General features: G+C 45.9%; 1 protein-coding gene across 13 annotated transcripts in view; it reads right to left on the reverse strand.

Moving 5' to 3' along the window:
- Positions 1–24,686, reverse strand: part of PTPRF (protein tyrosine phosphatase receptor type F) — a 374,864-nt gene that overhangs the window by 71,311 nt on the left and 278,867 nt on the right. For all 13 annotated transcript variants that reach the window (XM_066556139.1, XM_066556138.1, XM_066556135.1 and 10 more), the window contains 2 exons: positions 18,776–18,886; positions 2,133–2,402 (listed from right to left, as the gene is read on the reverse strand). In XM_066556139.1, the coding sequence (XP_066412236.1) occupies positions 2,133–2,402; positions 18,776–18,886 (381 nt within the window). The remainder of the gene's footprint in view (positions 1–2,132; positions 2,403–18,775; positions 18,887–24,686) is intronic.

A 24,686-nucleotide genomic window follows, 5' to 3' on the forward strand; every position in this document is an offset into this window, starting at 1 on the left:
CTGCAACCAGACAGTAAATTGTTACAGAAGAACTCTGACAATAATACCTCCGAAGTGTCAATGAGAACACAACTACTGCAAATACACATGTCCAGATTTACCATTTTACCACAAGAACAAAGAAAAAGAATGACTGTGTGTGAGAGAGAGTTGCAGAGTACACAAATACTTTAGTACAATGACTGAATTAAAGTCTACAGTAAGTTTAAACCTCCTACAAACCACTCTAAAGTAATTAGTGACTTGTAATGCAGTCATGCTTGAGAAGGAACTAGGGAAAATGCTCAACCCAAATTAAGATACTCAAGAACTTCATTCATTGGCAAAGCCATCAGGTTTCTAGTTTTCACATGTTCAGCTGAGGAAGGCAAGCTCCTTAGCACAGGGCATGCCTGCTCTGAGTACCAGAGAATGCCTTCTCCAGTGCTACCACAACATGAATACTGAGAAGATCATCAGGGCTGAACTGGCATGTGAGGGGAGGGCACACAACCCACAGCCAGACACTTCACCACTGCCCATGGACGACTCAGGGAGGGCAAACCCAACCTGCAAAGTATTATGGCCTCAAGAAACAGATTTCTCACAGCATCCCTCAGGCTTTCAAGGACAGATGAAACTCCTTTTCTTTTGAAGACCCACAAATTTGACTCCTGACAGCTGTTGGGTGTGCACCCTCCATGTGAGCAAGGGCAGGTCTGGTACTTTCAACACACTTAAGTGCAGTCAGTTCTTTGTAATCTTGCTGCTCCTGTCTGCGCTGAAAATGCTCTGCTTGCCAGCAAACACAGGAGAAGCAACACTGGGTGAAGGAATTTGGGACAGAGGCAGTAAGATATCCAGAATAAAGGTGTAGAAAAAGCAGACAAGGACACAAGGAGGAAGGTGAAGGGCAAAAGGAGCTGAGCAATTTGCTCCCTGTCCTGGGGCAGTGAGGGATGGAGGCAAAGGCATTCCAGCTATGAAATGCTGCAAACCATCAGTGCAATGGTGCAGTTCCCACCTCTTCCCTCCAAGACCAGACCACCATCCCATCATGGCCCTTTTTCCTACATGCTCTTGTGTATCTACTATAGCAAGGTAACCACTGTTCTCTGTATGAAAAGGGAAGCTGGAAAAGGTATTGAGGAGCAGGTGTTGGGAGTAAAGGGAGCTGGGTGCGGCAGAGGTTAAAAGCATCCTCTGACTAGCCCAGAGAATTTCCTGTTATCTCCAGGTCAGAGAGGGCTAACACTCAATTCTCTGACTTGTTCAAGCAGGAACTCTGTGCTAAAGGTGGCCTTAGTGCAGGAAGGGGCCTGCAAGAACAGACAGACTCAAAAGACGACATATCTGTGGTAATCTGCGCTACAAATCAACTGCAAGCAGAGAAGGAAACGGATACTGCGGCTCTGATAGGCCCCAGATGGGAAAGGCAGGACACCTTCAGCCTCCTGTTAGTGGGTGGGCTACCCTGTGGTCAGCAATTGGCAACAATATCCTCTTTGGAGCAAAGCTACTTGTGAAACCTCAGCAGAAAGTACAGCTGAAGGACAGCAACACAAGAAAAAGAAAGGGAAAGGGGCAGAGCAGTAAGGGAAGACATTTACAGAGGATTACATAACAAATTTCAAATGAACTCATATAGCTCCTCCCTGCAGGGAGGGAGGATGCTCATTCTGTTGAGGCTCATGGACACTTCACATTGCTGGGATTAACCTTCTTGTCTCACCCTTACTGCAAGAGGACATCTCTGTGAACAGCTCTCTGACTGCAGACATCCACAGACCCTGCCCCAAGACACCCTGGCCCACCACTGTGTGGAGCTGATCCTGCTGATGCACTGAACAAGCCAGACATTGCTGAGACCAACACAGACTCAGCGAGGTTCTCTCATGGCATAATAAGGACACAAGCTGGCCTGACACAAGCTTGTCTACCATGCCACTTGCAGGAGAGAGGAAAATGACCTTCAGAGCAAATATCTCATCATACTGTGAGCAGGAAAAAACAAAGTTTTGGGTTTGGGAACCTCCCTTGCAAACTGGAAAAGTCACAGAAGAGAGCAGTCAATTGGCAGCAGCCAAGAAACTTTGGCAAAGGGCTACATTACTGAAACCCAAACAGGAGCACTGCAAGTAACAGTTCCTTACCTTTGACAGTGATCTGGGCTGTGGCTTCGATCATGCCAAGGGAAGAGATGGCCACGCAGGTGTAGTTGGCAGACTGCATGATGTTATTGAGCTCCAGGACGTTCCTACCAACGGGCATCTCATCTTCTTTGGTCAGCTCCTCCACACCAGCCATCCACTTCACATATGGCATTGGAGCACCTACTGCCACGCAGGTGAGGTTCACGCTCCCCCCAGGCATCACCTCGTGGTTGCTCGGAGGAATAGAGAATCGAGGAGCAACACGCCGCACTGAAACAAGGAGGAGACAGCTAGTAGGGCCACAGCACCAGCAGAGAGCACTCAGCTGCACTGCGGGGGTACATGAGGGGCAGTCAACGTTTTTGCCTGTCTATCCCTCAGGACAGATAAAATGAAGTGCAAAAGCTGTTCACTACTTTGCCAAATTGCACACACTTTGCTATCCTTCTTTAGCCACTGGCATCTTATTAGCAGAACTCATTAAGAGATGGCTCAATCCGTTCCCTCCAAACATAGCCTTTTGAAATCATATTACTAACATGAAACATTCCTCCATTTAAATTACATCCTTCTAATTAGAGAGCATGCACAAATGCCAGTCACACACTTCGCGCAGGGCCCGCTGAAGCTCTGCAAAACGGAATCACCTGCTCAATTTATTAGCTCTGGAGCAAAGCAGCCCATTCCCTAAACCTCACAGGGTTTGGGCAGGGGCAGCAGAAGGGTTTCTTTTTGAATTAGCACACGTGTGCTGCTAAATAAAATATAATTCCTTTCAAAATGTAACTCAGGTTCTACCTTGGCTCAGAAAATAGTCACCCGAGCTGCATGACATTGTCAGGGCCTGAAGAGATCACCTTGCTGGGCAAGAGAGAACTAATCCTGACAGATGTGAGATCATATCCATTTTGACAGAAGAGAGCTGGGCTAGCAGAACCTTTCCCACCTTCATGGCAGCTCTTTGGGAGATGTATTCCTCCTTATTGCATTGCACAGCTTCTCTTCCTATCAATCCCTTGCTGGGTATTTCATTCAAGACTTATTTGTAAGCAACTCTCAGCTACAATAAAGCTCTAAAGCTGCCTGCCATATGCATTCCCGTCAGGAAAATGACACTGAGAAATGAGGTCCCTTCTTCAGGGTTAGTGTTATGGGCCTATTTAAGCAAGGGTAGAGAAACAACTGTGCTCAGTAAATCTTTGTCTCCTCTGGGCAAGCTCATTTCAGTCTGTAGTTAAAAAGGGAAACTGCTTGGATGTGTTTTGCCCAGCAGCTCTGCTCTCCTCTAGCCTCCTCCACTGGAAAAGCAGCCCTGAGCAGCGGCTGGGGTCACGACTGACCGGCTGCGAGGAGCCTCTCCCTGCCAATTGTGCTTCTCCATCCGTGCACTGGGCTGGTGGGGCAGCGACTGCTGCAGGGCTGGGGGCAGCTGGGAACGGGGCAGGAGCCTGAGCAGGGCCAGGTCACAACAGGCCACGGGTGTGGCCAGCCCCATGGGCGATGGGGGCCCGGGGACTCACAGCTCTGCTGGCCTGGCTCCTCCACCGCGGCATCTCCGCAGACAGCAAAGCTGCTGACAGCCCCGTGAGCCGCAGAGGTGTCAGCTCCGCTTGCCAAGCTGGCTCTACCCAAATCAAATTTCACTAGTGCTCTCTTTGATGATTCATCCCCAAACCATCAGGTTTGCAGAAATAGACTGAACACAGAAGCCCCCACACTTGCATGTACAACAGAGCTAAGACTTTGTGATAAATTAAACAATACTGTCAACATTGTGTGTGTACTACACATTGTCTCAGTGACAAAACAGGGCTCATTAGCTCCTTACCAACCAGGGTAAGGATAACTTAAGGATAACTTCCTTTGCAATTTTTTTTTTTGAATATAAATCCAAAGTCTTGCTGGATGCTTCTTTTAATCAATTATTAAATCTCAAATCAATACCTACATGAGCAATCACCAGTGAAATGTTACCTGACCAACGGGGCAGTGCTCCCCAAATGAGACAGAACTGAAAGTGTACTCAAATGCTATGCAGTCATGAGAATACAGACTTAACCTGATGGACATGGCAATGGTTTAACATGATGGCATGTATTTCCAACCAAAGCATCCCAGCACCATTCATTAGGAGTCAGGTTTATTTTCCAATGAACATGGCGTCGAATTATTCCAGGTAGAAGCTGTTCAAATTCTGTCCCCACCAAAGGACCAAACCCACCCACCCAAGCTGTATTAAAACAGAAAAAAAGCAAACTTTGAGGATAATGCCATAGGTGTGCACAGAGCACTCACACACATGCACAAGGCAAACAGGCTAGCAGGCACCGGAGGCCACTACAAAGTCAGACAGACAGTGGTGGAAGGGCAGGACAGGGAGAGGGAAGGCACACAAATACAAACAAGGACCTGGAAAGACAATAAACTGGAGGACACAAGGCCATGCAGAAAGGTCAGAGCCCAGCATGCACAAACAGATTTTTCACTTCCAGCCCTGTGAGACCGGAGGCAGCACAGCCTACTGCAGACTCCCCTGCACCCCACATGAGTCCCCTTGCCAAGCTCCTGCTTTCAGGGTGCTCCTGGGGCTGTGTGAGTCCCATTGGTGCTGTGTCACCCTTGATGTGTCCTGCAGAGGGGCAGGACCTGTGGTGGCTGTGCTGCCTCTCTCGAGGGATGTCAGGGCTGACATTGCCTGCTGCCCTGCAGGGAGGGGACAGGCACTTCACTGGGGCTCAGGGCCCTGCTGCAGCGCTCTGCAGGGTGATGGGAAGTCACTCTCCCCCCCTGTGCCACACACACGGGAGCAGCAGAGGTGATTGGTGCATTCCTGTGCTTAGAAAAGGGATGAATGGCAAGGAAAACTCTACTGTGGATCAAACAGTATGAGACCCCCTCACAAGCCTCGACATGGGCTGTGCCTCCTGCACACCACAGCCTGCAGGTGCTGTGAGGAGCCTCAGCTCTCCAGCCTGGCAACAGAGGAGTGCTTAAACAGGCTTCTGTGGTGCATTCCTGCAACCCAGAATGGCTGAGCCATCTTCCCCTCATTTGCACACCAGCAGAGCTGCTGAGATGGGCTCGCTGCACCAGAGAGCAGCAGTGCCCAAGGCACCCAGCTGCTAAAAATGGATGCCCTGTGCAGGGGTCAGCTCTCTACATGAGAGGTGGGAGGAGGTCAGGGCAGTGCCTTCAGTAAGAGATCTGGCCCAGACAGTGCTCTCTCAGGAGTATATGCAAAGGAAGGGATGGGCTCCATCAGCCTCCCATCCTCTTGGGGGATAATTGGCAGCTTCTTGTCCCAGTCAGTATGGAGGGAGAAGGGGAGATGCTGTCAGTTAGCATTAGCAAGAGCTGGCACAGCTCTCACAGCAGCTTGCAGAGCACCATCAACACATTCCTCAGGCTCAAGCCAGCAATTTAAGTTGCTAGCTTCTCTAGCGTAAGAGTCTGGTAATAATTTAAATCAGTGTAACTCCTCAAAAAGCAACATTCTTGGAATTTCTGTCCAATTTACAAGTCAAATCACATGGGTTATTACAGTCCATGATTCTACCTTAAGTGCTCCAGAAAATTTTGTTTTCTTCATTTTTTGCAGCAATGAAATTTCCCTTTTAATTACAATTTTCTTGACTAGAATTTGCAATAATTTTTTAATCTTCTTTTTGGATAAGGATCAGAAGAAGGTGGTTCAGAGGTTTTGCAAGAACAGCACAGGGAAAACTACTGTGAATATTAAAATTATTTCAATGGACAATACTATAATTCAGGGGTTTAACTAAACCTGCAGACTGTCAAAAATGAGATTCATTATAATTCATCCAGAGAACAGACATCATAAGGGCTCTGTGCTAGCCCACTATTCTGCATATCTCCCCACCAAGAGCATTCCTAAGGAAGTGAAGTGAAACTCGGAGCAGTGAGTGCAGTGCAACCTGAGCCCATGCCCTGGATCTCACAGGACCAGGAGAAAAGACACTGTGGAGTCTGGCTCCCCACTCACAGGGGGGACTGCTGGGGGGAAGGAGGGGAGCAAGCAACACTAGAGCCACAAAGGTTGAGAAATGTTAATAATTCAGCATGCACTAACATGCACATTCCTTGCCGTGAGAGCAAAGAGCTTCAATCGATTGCCTGGCTCCTTTCAGCACAGAGTGGCTGTTTCCACACGTCTCAGGTTCCCTCCGAGGGTGAAGTTACCCCTTTGGAGAACCAGGGACACCCTCCTCCCTGCTGCTGGCTGCAAAAGCTGTAGGCTCTAAGCTCAGGGCACTCAGGCTGGTGTTGTTAGTCCCTCTCATGTGCTGAGACCCTGCTGGATCCAGTGAGGCTCTGCTAGAAACACAAAGTGCCAGGAGGACTACCCAGGCTTCCAAAGTTGTGCAGTGCTGCTAGGGAGGGGGGAAACCAAATTTCCAAATTTTCCTGCTGGCTCCCTTGGCCACAGTACAGCTTAGAAGATGACAATGCTAACACCCCTCCCTCTGGTTTGCAGAGATCCAGGCACCTCTATTTGCCCACTCCTGCTTCTGGGCCTCCTTTGCATCATGCCTACCTGGCATCTAATTCTGGGCCTCATTTTTCTCCTTCCTGCGTGCTCACTGGGTGCTGCCCCATGGTGATGGAGCTGTGCCTGTGCTCTGCATGCTTCTCTGCTCCTCTCTGAGGCAATTCCAGCTGCTCGGGTCCTGACATCCTCTCCCCTTTGCCTGTCCTCTGCACAAGGGAACAGCAGCCAGAGTCCCTTTTGCTCTGAAGGAGAACTAGGACTGCCTGGTCTGCTGCTCCTCCCCAGTCCCAGCACAGACAAGGCAAGGTCAGGGGGCTCTGCTCTAACCTCCCAGCTGGGATGAGCAGCAGAGTGCAAAGCAGGGGCACATCTCTGAGTGTGAGACTGTCCAATTCATTACTCGAGCCAGGCAAGCTGAAGGATCCCTGGTGAACAGGGTGCCTTCTTGCCCTTGCCAGACTGGTCACCTGCCAAAACTCCTGCCTTCCTCAGGAACCACCTCCTCCAACTCAGGAGCTAATTTAGGAGCTATCCTCAAATATAATCATTGGTCTGCATGGTTTACTCATCTGTACACACCTTTCATCTCTCCCCAGTGCTATCATTTTACAAAAGGACTTCAAACAGAAAGGCAGTTGCTGAAGTCTCACAACCTATTGACAGAACCAACAGAAGGAGAGGAAAAATTGGAACCAGAAAAAATGCATTTACAGTCTAATCTTGTGCTCAAACAATGCTGTACTATTTATGCTCCCAATGTATCCTTGAGTGCTGACATTTTATAGACAATTTCCAAAACAGGGCCTTGCCATTTTTGGATTATATTTCAGCTATAACTTTTAGGTCTAATTATTTGTGCTGACAACCACATATAAAAGAGGATATATCATTACAGTGGTGCAGCACTGGAGACACATCAGCATTCAGCATACTGACATACTAATAGCAAAGTAAGGGAGAGCAAGAGCAAGATTGTGGAGCTCTGCAATTTGCATTTGCTCTCAGAAATTTCTCTGATGAAAATAACACAACATTAAGGAGGGGAATAAGAGAAAAGATCCACTGTATCAAGATAAAATAACTTGTTAATAAATAACCTTGTAGCAGTCATAGAGCAATAATTAAATGCATGGGTTAGCAGTACACAGTTTTAAGTAAAGCTGGAAAAATGTACGATGTAATTATCAGTGCCAAACAAATTATAAGCATGGCAAACCCCAATGGAATATTTAGAAACTAATTTCTGGTTTCACATTAAATATTTGTGTATGTAGGTATTTTTGGTGGAGTGGGAAGGAAGGGTTGACACAAAGAATGAGAAATTCTTCACTCCTGCTGCCTTATACCCATTCTCAGCTGCCTCCCTTCAGCTAAACCATGTGGCTAAAACACTTAAGTGCCCCGTCAAAGGTTTAGTCTCCAGAGGTGTCTCAGCCATCACAGCAGTGCTTCAAATTCACTGAAATCTGGGAGGCTTTGGGCCTTGGCTTTGATTTCCTCTCTTTTCTTCCTTGTTCTCATTTTTCATCATTGTCTTGTGCTGAGGTAATTTTATCCTCCACAAAATCTATTTTTAGAAGGTAAACAACAAAGGTCCCGTTCCTCAGTACAATCTAAATGAGAGCATGTTCCAGCGAGAGAAATGGGATCGAACTCAGTGTACTGAAACAGCTGCTATGACAATTTGTTAAAACTTGTTCCAGTGATGATCATAAGACAATTCATCCAGCTGCCTGATAGTTTGTGTGAGACAAGCCAGGGTCTCTTCCCCACGCTACCTGGGGAGCAGTGTGAGCATCCCTTACCGTCAGTGGGTGTGGAAGGACAGACCCCCATAGAACCTGTTCAGGGAAGGAATCATGTCTGGAAACTGAACCAAGACTTCTGCCAGAAACACCAGCTTTCCTCAGCATGAAATCATGAGTGCCTTGAGCTAGGTCTGGAGCTAGATTTAATTTAAAGGCTGGAACTGCCTTTCACTACTGTCCTTTATTCACCTCTGGCTCTCTGAGAGCAGCAGGACAGAGCAGAGCAAAGCACCAGTCAGGTTTTGCTGAGTGGCTACAAGCTCCTGTGCCTGTCACCATGGGCCTCCCTGAGCCACCTTTGGTGTGGCTGGGGCCACTGCTGGAGCTCCCAGCTCTCCTGCCTGCAGGAGGAAGACCCAGCCCCAGAGAAAGAAGGAGAGGCAGACCTGCTTGTGCAAAGGGCTCTTGTCTGAGCATGGACAGAGCATGGAAAATGGGCTACCCCAATGCAGGGACTGCTGAGGAGCAGGGAAGTTGCCTTAGCACAAAGGATCTGGATCTCAGCCAGCTGCCCCTGCTGCCTTGTGGCAAGGGAGGACAGCATGCTGGGTTCTCCTCCAGCTGAGATCAAAGTAAGCTTTTTGCCTCTAGAGAAAGCTAAAACTTTTAAAGCTTCAGGATGAATTAAGGATCCCACACTCTCCAGCAGCTTGTGAGGGGACTGATCATTCTGATCTCTGCTTCCAAAGACTGTTCTTGCTCTCCAGCCAGAAAGCAGCAGCAGTTTAGAGGATTTACACTTGCACCTAGCACAACTAAAGAGTTAGAAAAGGACCCCACAGAGAGCAGCATGCACTTCTTCCTACCCTGCCTTTGACAAAACTGCCCTGGCTGGTATTTGCATGCAAAATATATTCTGTGCACTTTAAATCTCAAGCAACAAAGGCATGCAAGCGAAGTATCAATGCCATCACCAGAGTCACAGCAAACAGTAAGCAGATTTCACCAGGCACACTGTGGCTGTGCCTGGAAAGGAGCCAGTCTGCAGGGCCCCCTCCCCTTTTGGGGATGGCTCTCCTCTCCCTACTGGAAAAGTCCCATCTGACGTGGCGTACTGTAGATGGATAAGAAGTGAAAAGGACCAACCTTCTCGCTGATCTGAGAGATGAAAGTTTGTTTTGTTTGATGGCAGAGTGCGATGAAGATGAGGAGGGAATAAAAAAAGACAAGGAAAAACACAGAGAGTAAAAACAGGCCAAGCTTCATCTGTCCGCACACCACTGAAACGACAAGACAAGACTACAGAGGTCAGCCATGACTTCCCACCACGCACACACCACTCCACGGCAAGGACAAGAGAGGCCACACTCACACTGCTCTGGCCCAGAGCAGGGCTGGCCCCTCTGCCTCCCTGACCCACTCACCACTCCTGGCCGCAGGGCAGAGGGGACTGCACATCCCAACATCCCCACACGGAGGGTGCTTCAGGGACAGCCCTGCTCTGGGCCAGATGCTGGACACACAGACATGTTTACATGTGCAGAACACTCACACACACACAGAGCAAAGGACTCCAGCCATCACACATGTGCTCCCATACACTCACTCCAGCTACAGAGATGATGGCAAAGGCACTTTAAACCCATTGACCACAGACTGGGAAGACCATATATGTAAATCCAAATTTTATAAAGTATGAAAGAAATGCTCCAAGTGGTGAATCGAAAATCTTCTACCATGAAGAGCTGTTTCCCTTCTCCAAACAAAGAGCTAAATGCAGCAGAGAGGTATTAGGCAAGTGACAGACAAGCACAGTCTCAGCTGGGCTCAGTTTTGAGAGCCTTATTGGTACATTGTGCTGTGAGTGAGAGATGGACAAGAAATCAGAAGGACAAAAACACCCAGAGAATTGAGCAGGTCCCAGTTTTTGTTCCTGCAGGAGAGACAGCAGAAGGTTAGTTGCATTTTCCTTATAGACAAAGGAGATCTTATTTCTCTGGCAGGAGTGACCTCACTGCAGCTACAGATCTGTGGCATACCAGCTGTAATCGAACCCTCGCTGAGAGAATACACAAATGGATTTGATAGTTAAAGACTGCTTATGAGTCACATTTTTGACGGGGGAAGGAGAAGGTGGGGGAAGGAATTTGCTTTCCAGCAGAAACACTGCAAATTAGAGAACAGCATGTGGCATTATACAGTGCAACAGTACAGTAAGCCATTTCCAGCAATCACAAGACAGGATTTTAACCAACACTGACACAGTACAGGCAAGGCAACAAGCTACCAATAATAGCTACCACAGTGGCCTATGGAGTGTAATGGAGCTTGCTGGAGAACAGCAAAACACTTATTTACCTTTTTTTCAATTGAACTGATACCAGGAAACTTGAACCAGCCAACTCAGAGCTTCACTGACCCGTAAGTGAGGGCCACATCGAGCAAGGAGCTCTACCAAGACATCTTTAAAACAGTCCTAAGCTTAAAGTCCAGGTTTTCTTCATCCTGCTTTAGAAAAGGGATTTACCTCTTGCTCTACAAAACCTTAGCATAAGGCTCATTTGATCCTGTGAGACCCCGTGATGGGAGGGAACCTCTTTATTGCTGCTCCCAAGCCAGCACTTTATTTCCTAATCTAATGGAGCGTATCACATCTGCATGGCTTCAGCAGGCAATGAGGGGCTCTGCCTCCTGCTCAGCTCTTCCCAACAGGGAGGATTTGTTTCCTGCCCTTGCTTAGGAAGGACAGTGCTTCTGGCAAACCAGGTGAGCTTGTGGAAGGCTTCATTTCTGGAAAGCAGCACTAATATTGCAATAGAGCAACACAAACTCCAAGTGCTGCCAGCATGGACCAACCCACTACACCCACTGGGAATGTGGGACTGAAGGGCAAGAGGCTGGTGAAGGGTGTGAGACGGAGGGATGCTGCTGGAACAGCTACAGGAATACCTGTCCTTGCTGCTGAAGCCCCCAGAGCCAACCCCTCTCCTTGGGAGGGACTGAGAGACCCTAGCCTGATCAAGGGGACTCATTGTGGTGCCACTTGGCCTGCTTGGGGACAAAGTGAGGGATGCTGCTCCAGCTGGGGGACAGCCAGCAGCTTTGTTTTGGGGAATCTGGCAGGGATCATACTGCATCAGTGGGCATGGACAGGACTAGGCTCCAGCAGTGGCTTTCCACAGGTGTTGACACTTCAGATTAGAGCTGGAAAGGTGAGGAGACACGTGTGAAACACATTAATTCAAACAGATAGCTTTCCGGTTTGTCAAACACGAACAAGTTTAGGACCTGCTATTTGTCATTAATTGCTGGATTATCTCTTAATCTCATTTTATATTAGTGGTTTATAAGCAATAAAAACCAGCAGCAGGCTATTTTGGAACAGCTGTAAAGCAAGAGGGCAGGAAGTTCTCTCTGCTCTTCCCTTAGTTAAGGCTTAAACAGCTGCTGCTTTATCTGAGATAAACCTGGTAAATTGAAAGTTTCATCTCCTTACAGGTTCCATTCACATGATCCCTTATCTCCAGTTCTCTATCCATGTCACTCCTAAGGTAAAAAGCACGTTTTATCAAGGGTTTCTCTGCTTTTTTACAGAACAAATGACTGAGCAGTGATGGTAAATAACATCTGCCTCCCCACCATGCAGGGACAGAGGCAGAGGATTTAAGCCTGGGGTTACCCAGAGTATCCCCTGTGCAGAACACCACGGCTCACTAGGCACGCTGCTGCAGCCTCACGAACCTGAGCTGCCTGGCAGCTAAAGCTGAACATGGCAGTCTAAGTGCAAGCCAAGTCACAGCAGAGAAGCCATCAGAGGATAGCAAACTCTAGAAGGTAAAAACAGGGCTCCATTTGAGATCCAAGCTGAAACAGCAAAGAAGCAAAGAGCAAGGCCGTATCAGACACACGTCTGCCAGTCCTGACTGTCAGACAGCTCTCATGATCTACAGGCAGAAATTCCTATGCTGACTGAATTTGGCTTTTACTCTGCCACAGATGTGCTTGTCTGTGCAGCAGCAGCAATACTCCAACCACAGCAGCTTGTTGTAGAAAGAATGAATTTGGATTTATGGGGGGCTCTGCTTTTGAATAGTCTTGGTCATTAGCAACCTGAAACAAGGCAGGGGGCTGTGGCCATAATATGAATGCACAGGTCTAAGAGTTTAGATCACTAGCTCAAAGAAAGAAAGACATTTCCAAAGTGGGAAGCTAGTACTTCCCTGAAAGCATCAAGAAAGTTCATTATCCCAACTGGTATTGCAATTCTACTGGGAACTGCCAGAATCTGTCCTGTGTGAAAACCCTCTGGTGCTATGCAAGGCATTAATATAAAGGCCAACCCATACACTTTGGAATCCAAAAGACAGAGAGGTTAACAAAATCCCAGAGGGGGATGAACCTGTTCCTGCTTATCTCCAAAAGCACATCTTGTGTCTCAAGGATTCCACATAAATCAAATTTTATCCTTTACAGCTTTTAGTGGTATAGAGAAACAAAAGGACAGATTGTCTTTTTTACGCCAGATTACATGAGAATAAGACAACCTTCCATTATATCTGAGGAACAATGCTCTCATGCCACAGTGATGAGTATATTCCATCCCAGAGAGACAGACAGGATGCTCAGGGTGCCCAACCATCATTTCCCCATTCATAGTGCACACATATGCATGCATGAATTCAATTATAAGCAGAAAATCTCAGAGCACCAGAGATGTATTTCTTAGTCCTTTGTGCAAGTGGATATGGAAGGGGAGGAAATGGACATTTAGTTGGCACCGATATGCAGGCCTAATTGTTCCACAGATGTCTGTGCAGGTCATATGGGGAGGAGGGGGATAGAGGTTTTCAAGTACATTTCTGTGTGGCATTATTGTACACTGAGCCACCAGTCGCTCTCCTTCTATTTTCCACAAAGGTCATTTTACAAATAATAATACTTGAGCCTTGCAATGCACTTTGAACCATCAAAGGGCTTTGCAAGGAACAAAATTGTTAAGCTTATTTGGTTGGGTTCTATAAAGCACATTGGAATCTTTAGATGGAATGTGCTAGCTGAAGGACAAAGGACTATTATTTATTAAACCATGATTGCTAGAAGTATTACAGCATAGCAGAATGCTCACAGAAACACACTGATGGTGAACACACTTCCTTGCCAGGAGAAAATATGACAAAAATATTCATATTAATATTTGGGGAGGAGAAAACTTGTCAGAAGCCTCCATGTGCTTCTCTGGCTCTGAAGCTGACAGCAGCACGAGCCACAGTGCCAGTGTCACGTGTGGCACAGCCCCGGCTGTGCTGGCCCCAGCCTGCTCACAGCCAGCCAAGTGCACCTGCCACACCACACGGGTCATGGGTCACAGCAGCACGGCCACAGCTCCAGCCTGGAGAAGCACCCGGGGGCAGAGGAAGTGGAATTAAAAGTACTGAAATGCCATAAACAGGAGTGCCCTTCCTCCAGCAGTGTCACTGGTCTCTGCTGTATTGCAGTGTTATCCCAAGGTCAGGACTGTGCAGGGACTCAGGGACATCGTGGCCCGTCAGAGCCGCGGCCTCCTCAGCCATGTGGCAGCTGCTGAGGGCTCTGCAGCCCTACCACAGCCTGCCTTTGCTTCTCCTGATGGTCCAGGGCACACATCTGTGCAGAGCAGCAGGCAGGGTCACCCAGTCTGACTCAACTGCTGCTTCGTGTTTCCTGTCATCCAGACATCTCCCTCACAAGCCTCTCCAGTCTCTGCTTGCCTGTGATCACTGCCAGGCCCTCAAGCACTGGCAGTGCCCCTCTCCGGTCAAGTACTGTCACCCTCATCAACCCTGAGGAGAGGCAGGTTTAACAGAGCACACTGCCAGAAGTGTGCATACAGCTGGGCTGTAAACAAACGTATTCCCTTGTTATTTAGCCATTTTTCAGACATCTCTAGTTTTGGTTGCTGACTGTTCAACCACTGTCCTCAGCTTTTACTCTTCTCCTGGCAATAGCCTTGAGCTTTGACTGCTGTTGCTATTTTAGCTGCTTTAATATTACATAAGCAGAAAATGTTCTTTTTAAAGGCGTCAAGTCTTCTTGCTCCAGGCCCATGTCAGTCATTCAGAATTATTATTATTTACACAAGGTCCCTGCTGCAGTAAGTATCATACAGCCACAAGTAGCCATTTCAGTGAGCTCCCTCCGTGTCTGAGCCTAAGCTACTGCCAAGTTCTCAAGGGTAAAACCCTGCAGAGGCCAGAGAATTGCTGCTAGGGACAGATCAGCAATACGAATTTCATTTTGGGTGATGGCTCCTTGGTGAAATTTGGCAAATAGAATTTCAGACTCCAAGCAGGGTTCCCTACTGCCCAATGAAATACTAGCCTGGCCTTTCTAAAAGCAGATCAAGAAAGCACAGTTTTTTGCAGTAATACCATTTCTATTTACTGCAGTCTGATTTACTAGTTTGCAATTTAGGGACAAAGCAGATAATTCAGTTTTAAATTATTTTTTTTTCTAAGTAGCTGTGCAACTCCTTCTCTACAGTATGTGTAGCACTTTGGGCTAGAGAACTCACTGCACTTGCCCCACTGGGATGTGCCTTGAAGGCCTGAAAAGCAGCACTTAAAAAGAGAAAACTGGGCAGCAGATTTCTCATTTCTCATTTGATGGCAAGTATGCAGCCAGGGCTCCTGTAAGTACTATTCTAACAGCACTGGCATTGCTCACTGCTGTAAGCAGCACTGGGGAACACTTGTAATGAACTCCACAGTGTATTCTTACATACACTCTTCCTACTCATGTGCTTCATGTGTAGACAGGAAAAGGTAGAAAACCCCTTCATATAGGGAAAGAGGAAAAAAACAGTGCATCTATTGTGGGGTGCACCACACGGGCCACCACCTTCACAGGCATTTCGTAGGACAAGACTTGTGGCTGAAAATTCTTCTCTTGGTGCAGATGTCCCTGAAGTTATAGGCAAATGAAAAGTGAAATGTGTTCCTAAAAACTCAATAGTATAGGTGAATCAGTGCAATTACACTATACTCCCAGAGAGCATGACAAAATGACATCACCTTTTTTTCCCCATACTACGTCCAATCTGCCTTCTACTCTTAAATCAATTTCTTAAATGTCTTGAATCAACATCTTGGATCTTTTGCTGCTAAATTAAACAGCGAACTCTCTGGATTAGAGGAATCATATCTTCCATGTTTCTATTCCCTTCCCTTCTCCCTGCAGCACCATCAAGTCCCAAATCTAATCATTGTTACAGTATACCCTGGTAGATGTAACCACGGACCAGAAAGGGATGATTGTTTCTTCATGGTGGTAATGGTAACATCCAGACCAGCACTGGCAAACGTGCTTGTGGTTAAGGGCCAGGGTAGGAATATGCCACTGTGCTCCCTTCAAAGTCCCTGCTATGGTGCAGATAGCCACCTTGCCCTGGCATCCTCCCTGTTCTTGCTCCTCTGATGGTCTGGATGTTTTGGGCCTCCAGCAGTGGGAGGCAGTCAGCTCCCAGTGCTGATTCCAGCCCCTTCCCAGCTCAGCAGCAGCAGCCAGATAGACCCATCAGTCCAGAAGCAGAAGGCTTATGAGGATTGCTTTCCAGCACACTTAGTAAGATGAAAATAATAGCTCCAAGGAAAATGCATCCATTTTCCTTTACAAATCCCTGGTGTGGAAATGTTTTAACTTTTAATGAAGTCCATCTGTGCAGAAGTGCTGGCTCTAAAGGATTTACAGAGACAAGACACTGGTGTAGCCTGCTACTTCCTCCTCCTGTTTTTCCATTGATATAGAAAGCCCTGAGCAGTGCCCAGATACTCCTTCTCAGCACCCAGTCTCTTCCTTTGTTAGCAAGAAAAGTATAAAGATGCTAATGAGCCTGTGCTTTCTAACACAGCCCATTCACAAAGGATTACCTGGGAGGCTAGGGAAGGGGAGAATATGATCAAAAACATAAATCCCCAGAGTCAAGAGACAAACAAACATTTGAACTATTAGAAAAGCAATAGGCTGTAAACGAGAGCAGGCAAAAGCAGTCCCAAGAACTACACAGACTGGAAATTAGTGCTGCTGCTCAGCACTCAGCCATGCTTCCCAGGGAAGTGGACGACTGCTTGAGTATTCACTACAATGAGGTCAATCATTATAAAACCACCAAGCAGTGGCAGTGCAGTCCACAGACTTAATTTCCACTGTAATTTAGCATTAATTTATGTCCCTTCTAGTAAACATACAGGCACTTTCTAAAGATCCAACTACAAGTCACTGATGTGTCTAATGACAATACTGTAGGACTATTGCAAAAAGAAAAAAATCAGGATTTCTATCCTGCAACCCAGACCTGAGAAAGTAAGATATTTCTATTTTTTTCCTTGCATTAAAGAAATAATATACTGTTCTTGGTTTGGGTAACTTTTTGAAGTATTTAACTAATGTAGTAACAGTAAGACCTATTTTTTTGTAGAACATTTGCTATCAGAAACTGTAAGCAAAAATACCATCTAGGACCTAGTATGCACAGGAAACATCATCTGATAACGTCATCATAATTTATGGGGTGTCATGTCGTAAATATACAGAAACACTTCATCAGGATCATGTAAGTTGGCGATTCACATTGTAAAGATTATGTGCAAGAAAAAGGCTTGTTCCAAACACTTATGTGTAAAAAAGTGACAGTTAACAGCAAAACATATGTCAAAGAACATGCTTTTGTTGGTGAACATGAGGATCCTGTCACATGTGCAGACCACCCAGAGCCCATGCTTAGCCCCAACAAGACAGATGAACCTTGTGAGCACAAGCCAAGTGTGAAATCCAGTACACTCCTCAGTCCTCCGGGATTCATTTGCTAAACAAAGAGCGTTCATTAGTAAGAAATTGTAAAGTTGTTAAGAAGAGGCTTTTCTACCTCTTGAAGCTTTTGTGCCTTTTTCAGCCACATGTCTATAGAAAATAGAACATTGACAGTCTGAGCATGTCACAGGAAGCAAAAGCATCCCAAATACTGCAGCAATACAGCTGGATATCCACATAAACCTATGCAAGAACAGCCAACCTGGTAACTAGAATCCTTTCTCTCAGAGAGCAAAGGGTCAATCTGGGATGAGTTTTAGTACAGCTTGCCTGCAAAATGAAATTGCAAGAATACAGGGAATTTAACATCATCCATAAATACTTTGTGAGAGTGAAATGAGTGATTCCACTGCACAGATATAGCTTCATCTTCTGTATATGCTTAATTGGATACTTCAGTCTTCCAAAGACTCTTACAATCCAAATTACGCTGCAAAATAAAAAAGCAGTCCCCCATAATAAGAAACAAAAACAATGCCAGAAGCCACCCCTAGAAGCAAACACACAGCATGAGAAGACTTTATCATTCTCTTGTCCTCTTTCCATACTAACCCATGCATACACAGCCTCAAGATTTTCTTTCTTTAAATCAGAGGAAGGAAGAAATGAATATGAGATTTTATTATTAGTCTGTTGATTTACTATATGGAAATAAAATCTGGTTCTACCTTCCTAATAAGCACCAGCAAAAGAACATTCTTTCTTTTCTTGGGAAAACCCATAACTACATTTCCCAGGGGCTCCTGACCAATGACTCTGGTTCTACAGAGTTTCATATGAAGCAGCATTTTTTTATTCTTGCTGAAATTAACAGAAAGTGTACAGGGAATTTAGCACTTGCTTCTCTCCAAGCTAATTCAAACACCTTCAATGTAGAGCAACAAAACTGCCGGGAGACTATCCTAATATAAAACCTAGTTATTTTGGTATGTTGAAAACAGTTTTAAATTGGCAACATAGCATAACCATTAGAAAAATTGCCTTACATGAATTGTGGCTAATTTCCAGCAGGTTCCCAGTGTGAGCCATTAATACCCTGAGGCTCAATCATTGATGCATATAAGATGGATTAGGACAACTCCAAAAAACTGTTCAGTTTTTAAAGGTACACATTCCAAAGCAGAGGCCTAAATATTGGCTCAGTATAGCTGAGCACCTCTGGCTGGTCAGAGCATGACTAGTTTTACACTACTCCACCAAAGGTTAGTTTATGCTGAAAAAATTAAGCCATGCCTTGATCCCAATCAAGATAACCATGACACAGAAGTTAAGGAGCTCAAGAGAGAAAGGAATTCCCATTCTGCTCATGTTTCAGTATTTTACGTAACACCATATAAACAGCAAAAACAGATTTGCTTTGTGAGTCAAACACAACGTAGATCAAAGATATCATTGAACTTGCTGGTTTTTGAACAAAAGACCCCATCACCCAATCCACAGTGTAATCAGGGCAGAAGGCAGGGAACATTCTCCTGTCACTGAAAACCATAGAGATTTCAGGAAGGAGGAGAATGATCTCCTTGGGTGGAAGCTGCTCTTACCTCGAACATAAAGGTTGGCTGGGGCAGAGTAGCGGGTTCCTGCACTGTTGGTTGCAACACATTCATATTTGCCTTGGTCTGACTCCTCACTGTTCTCTATTTGCAGAGCTCCTGTACACAAACAAGATGAAACAGACAATTCAGGTTATGGCAAATCTAGTAATCAGACCAACAGCCTCTGAAAAGGAAGGCCATGCCCCACACTTTTAAGGTATCCTCCTGGATAAATATTTCATGATGTTCCCTGGACCCATAAGATACCAGCATGCAGCCAAAGGTACCCAGTCAGCTGTTAGAAACTTGTGAAATTGATTATTGTTATTTTTTCTAATGTGCAGGGAACAAATTACTGATTTATTTCTAACCATCCCAACCACTTCTATTTTTTTGCTTCAATAAAGGAAGAAAACATACACATACACACACATTAATTACAGCTTCATATGGGACTCCTGCCTAATAAAAGGACCTTTAATAAATCTTTAATCAAAACAGGCAAGCACCAAGCACATTTAACCATAGCTATTTCTTATCTGATCCACACAAAGCCTAGCAAACACTCAACAAATTACAACTTTCCTGCAGAAATTGGCAGAGTCCCATCCTTCCCACCTCAGCACTCTTCCTTGGTAATGTCTCACAAAGACAGCTCTTTTTGAGAAAACACTTTGCCTTTCGTCAACTTTTTTCCATGTTAGTGCTCTCCATATTTTTTCAGATTTCATCATATACAATACAACAACATTAGAAAGTTAGTCTGAGACATGAAAGACACCCCCCAACACAGTACACCCTCAATGCTGCACGGTGCTCATGTGAAGGTCACCCTCCCTTTGTCCCAGCTGTGCCTGCTCCCCCAGCTTTGGGTCAGGAATAGCTGTTTATCCCAGGCTGCACATTCCTTGGGATATGACCTGATCCCATCCCCAAAGTGCCAAATGCATGAGGGACTCATGTAAATAATGGCAGTAATTGTCAGGGCACACAGAGTAGCAATTTACATGGGGAACCTGTACAGTACCAGTGATGTGGAAGTGAGCCATGGTCTAAGCTGGTTTCCTCTCAATCTACTCAGCACATTCCACTGGTGTCCAGCAGCACTCAGCCTTTCATCCAAATTCATGCCCAGCATAGATGACTGCACAACTGGTCACATCTAAACTCCCTTAACTGGGCTCCATATGCAGACTAAAAGATGGAGATGCAGAGAAAGAAAGAAGCAGGATGCATATGACAGCAACCTGGCACTGCAGGAGTGTGTGGCCCCTGGCCAGACACTGAAGTGGCTGCTGCTCAGCCTGCTTTCCCCAGGCATTGTGGGAATAATTTTTTAAGTGCCTCCAAGTGCTCAGATTCTGCTGGTTAGTATTGCCTGCAAGAAGGGAACTCTGCTCACAAACCATATACCAAACTAAAAAATGTTAACCCCATTGCTTGTAATGATCTGAACTCATTTCTGCCTGCCACGGTTGAAAATGACCACTGAGAGCTGCACTGAGAATAGCTGGTGAAATTGCCTTCTCCCTTCTTGCTGGTTCAAGCTGCAGAGGTCAAACTCAGTTTTTCTTATCATCAGAACAGAAGAAAAACTAATGTGAATCAACCACTGCCACCTACATTATTTAGAAGGATAAATTGAGACTGTAGCATAAGCCTATATGTCATGGGGAAAAATGAACTTCCCTGGGTTCTGCCATATAATAAAAATGATGTACAGAGCCCTCCCTATTGCTGCATTAGTGTGGAAATGAGGCTAGACAGAGAAAGCTCGTTTGCAAAAAGTATTTCCACCTACTAACAAAAGGACCTGCCAGCTTGCCTGGCCACGGCACTCTCTGGACACCCGCAGGCTGAAGCCTACAGAACTCTGCTGCTTGATTCAAGGAAAAACAGTGAATTTCTACATCCTGTCTGGGAAAAACATCTTCAAGCAGACAGCAGCATGATAGGCAGTGGAGCAGGACAAAGTTTGCCAGCATTGACAAGATACAGAGAATCAGAGAATCTAGAAATGGAAAAGACCTATTAGGTTACCTCGTGCATCCCTGGGGGCCAGGGCAGGATAGTTCCCTATTGTAAATGTACTTGTCTTGTGTCCAATTCCATTTTAAATGTGCCAAGTGATAGGTCTTTCACCACTTCCTCAAGGAATTGATGCCACTGCCTGGTTATGCTCTCTGTCAGGAAGATTCTCTTGGAACTCACCATATATTATCCCCCCCTTTGTAATTTCTGCTTATCATTCCTTGGGCATGCATGTGCTGCAGAGCTCATTCCAAGTGCTTCCATCAAGCTTGTCTGGAAAAAGCTGTCTGTTGCAAAATATACCCAAGCTTAATAAAAAACCCAACTGGCTGGGCTGGAAGCAGAGACAGCTTCAAGTGATAGTAGTGTCTGCCTGAGAAAAAGTAAGATCCCTAGATAATTCTGCTGTAAACATATGACCCTTTTAGCCATTTAATACATATCACTGGTATTTTTTTACCCTTTACACTCGTGATCACCATGCCTCTTAAATGTCAATCAAACTGTTTTTCATCTTTAGGGACCTCAATAGTGGAAAGAAAAAAAGAGTATGAAGAAAATGAGAGGAGTTTCAAAAGAAATGCTGTTATTGCCTGTCAACACGGACCAATTTCTGAAATCATACTATAAACATGCAATGTGTCAGCAACTTCCTACAAACTGCTCAGGGACATTGGGCAAGGGACTCTGGTTTGTCTGGGTTGGCACAACTATTCAAATTAGGGTGCGTCAAGAGGAAGTCAAGAACCCAAAGCAGAAGGAAGTTAACACAAACCTTTCATATGAAACAGAAAGAAAATAGGTTCTGCAATAAATCATCATTAGACAAACATACAGATCCTGCAGCATAACTGACAGCCAGCAGAAACTGGAAGGATCATGGTAAACTGATTGCACTCAGCAGGGCTGTAGGGGTTTTTTTGAAGGACAACCTATAACTAAGTGATGGATCCAAGAAAGTGTAGGGTGTCTCAGAGAACAGAGATTTATGAATAAAGTTAAAAAGCTCAGACATTTCTGGATTTAGAAAGCTGGAGACAGACATGCATCTGAGACTTGGGAAAAAACTTCCTATGAAATGCTCTCAGCCCTAGTTCAGTGATCCCAGAGAAAGAAAGACATCATCTCTTGGAGGGTTCATGTCTAGGCTGGACAGGACACATAGAGTACAGGAAAGTTAAGAGCTGAGTTCTGAGTAGCATGTTTCCCTGAAACTCACGGAAGCTGCATCCAAAGACGCTCAAAAGCGCAGTGAATTCTTTGCCTTGACAAGTGCAAAGGATCTGATTTCTATTCCTAGCCCTGTCAACATCTCATAATCTTCTGCGCCTCTGCAAACCAGGGCTAGAAAGGCTGATTTACTTTTATTCATTACTTTGGGATTTATGTTGCATAAGCTGCTGAGTGAGGACTCGTTCACACAGGATGTTACTGCAGACTTCCCACATGGACTCCCCCAGTGCTCCTGTGCCAGGTGCCTTGTTCCCACTTGTGTGGCTGAGTCCTGACGTGCAATCAGACAGCAGGGCTTTGGTGGATGCATGAGGACCATCTACCAGGACATGGATACAAGCACACAGAGGAGCAGTGAACAGCTTGTTTGGCAGCTTGGGGGGCTCTGCAGCAGCACACGCACATCAGAGTGAAACCTGTCCCTGCTGAGCACCACTTGACCCCCGCTGCTCCTCTGCAGCAGGGCTCCAAAGGAAGAGGGAACAATTCCTCACCACACTGCCATGTCACACCAGTCTTGCTTGTGCCTCACACCTGCTCCTGATAACACATCTCAGCTTATCAGAGAGCTGACAGCTCCTGAGAAAAACCCTGGCAGCTATCCCGTGCCAGGGAGAATGGTGACAAGGCAGAGTTTTCTAGGGCTGAGGGCAGGAGTCAGCCCTGCTGACAGACAAGCATTCCTTACTTTACATTCCTTATTCCTCTTTACTCTGTGCTGGTATCTTCTTGCCAGCCTCTCCCTTTCCTCTCCTAGTTTTGCTTTTGCTCTTTAACTTGGGCACAGACAACAGCCCTGTTAGCAGCTTTCCAAGATACTTATCTATTCAAATATACTTGTGCTCAGGCAGAATCATTAGTTGCAGTGACAGTGCTTAAAAGAAGCATTTAAAAAGTGCCCTGCACAGAGAAAGAGTGGAAGGCAGATCCTGATAAGGGACGATTTTTGGCAGTGCTGGGTACTGTTGTGCCATGGAGGGCTTGTCACTCTCTTCTCCAGGTGACAACTCAAATGTAAAAGGCTCTGAGCTGCCATACAAATTGATCTCTCTGAAATCCTGCTCCATAGCTCATTGGGAGCTTGTGCTCTCTTCTTCCAGAGAGCACCACATGGAGCCAAACACTAGAGCTCATGGGGCAATGCTTTTCTTTATCAATTCAGGTTGGAGCTCCGTCCCCAGCAGTGGGAACAGCTCTTTTTCTCTACCAGGGCATTCACAGCCTCAGTCCTCTGGGCTCACAACCGAGGCTGACTTTTTGCCCCGGTTATAAAATCAGACATGGAATTAAATGCTCCTCTAAGCACCCAAGAGTCAGAGAAACCAGGCTGCAGACACAGCCCTCATCTAAGGAAAGCACTTGTAATGCAGATGCAATGAACCCAGCTACCTGACCAGGGCCCTTCCTCTCAGCAGAGGCAAATTTAGCCCACCTGCACACTAGAGCACATGGCTATCATAAACCCCTCCCTTTTCTCTACCCCTGCTTCCCATCAGCTTCTTTCACAAAAATACTGACTTATCCTCCAGCAGTATTCTTAGCACCCTCTTCAGCCAGTTCCCTCTTCAACAAGTGCTCAGGTGAGGGTCTCAATCCCTTTTGCTAAAAATTTCCTCCTAGGGAAGGAGAATTTCTTGAATAAATCCAGACAGCTGTGCAGTAGGGTCAGAGACAATCCCAGACCAAATAATGACTCATAAATGTGAATATGGTGGACAAAGAAACAATGTGAAGCCCTGACAATGGGAGAGTTGGACTCTGACATCCTGGCTGCTGCCTGAGATAACAAACACTTGCTGTGGGAGCTGTGAAAAAACACCAAACCATGTGAGAGTCACTAAAAATGAAAATAAGCATTTCCCACATTCACTATTTTTGGTAATTTATAACAGCAGCATCTCCCAGCTGTTCTAGAGGATTGTACCTAGCCTCCACAAGCTATTGGCACTGCCAAATATGCAAAACAAGGTAACTACAAATGTATTTTCATTGTTAGTGTTCATTATGGTTATTATGCCTGCAAGGATGGGGATTGACATACAAGGGGCCTGTTCTGGATGGCAGCACTGCTGAGAAATCACTCTTCTGAGCACCAGAGGCAGCTGCTGATAGTACCTGACTGCTGCCAGGAGCTGGACTCAGGCAGAGAGGGAGGGAAGGAGACCCAACATTCTCGGCAGCGTGAGGCCTCCTCTTAGACAGGAGATTTTCAGGATGCTCTGATCCCTCACTAGCAGGTACCGGGAATCTCGGGGGACTCTGCCTCAGAAGCAAAACTACAGCACTGTCAAAAGCACAGTAACACCTCTGTGTGCTTCTACAGGGACATGAGTCAATCTGAATGTGACAGTAAGAAAAACGGCATTACAGGCATTTCCAGGCACTACCCCACCCAGCCTCTCCCTGACACTTCTCCTACAAGCAGATCTCATTTTAAAATTGTTTTTCTTTTGCTTTCCTTTGGTGACTGGAAAAGCTCAAGAAACAGAAAGAAAATCCTATAATACACAAAGTACAACCAAATGTACAAACACATCCTCAAAAAGAGACAGCAAAATTCTTTTAGCTTCCTCTAATCTCTTTGGATAGCTTTACGCTCCAGCTCGCAGGATAGCGTTGAAATAATGGAGCTATATTTAAACCAGTTCACTTG

The sequence above is a fragment of the Molothrus aeneus genome, chromosome 9, assembly GCF_037042795.1.
Source record: "Molothrus aeneus isolate 106 chromosome 9, BPBGC_Maene_1.0, whole genome shotgun sequence".
Taxonomy (NCBI): Eukaryota; Metazoa; Chordata; class Aves; order Passeriformes; family Icteridae; genus Molothrus; species Molothrus aeneus.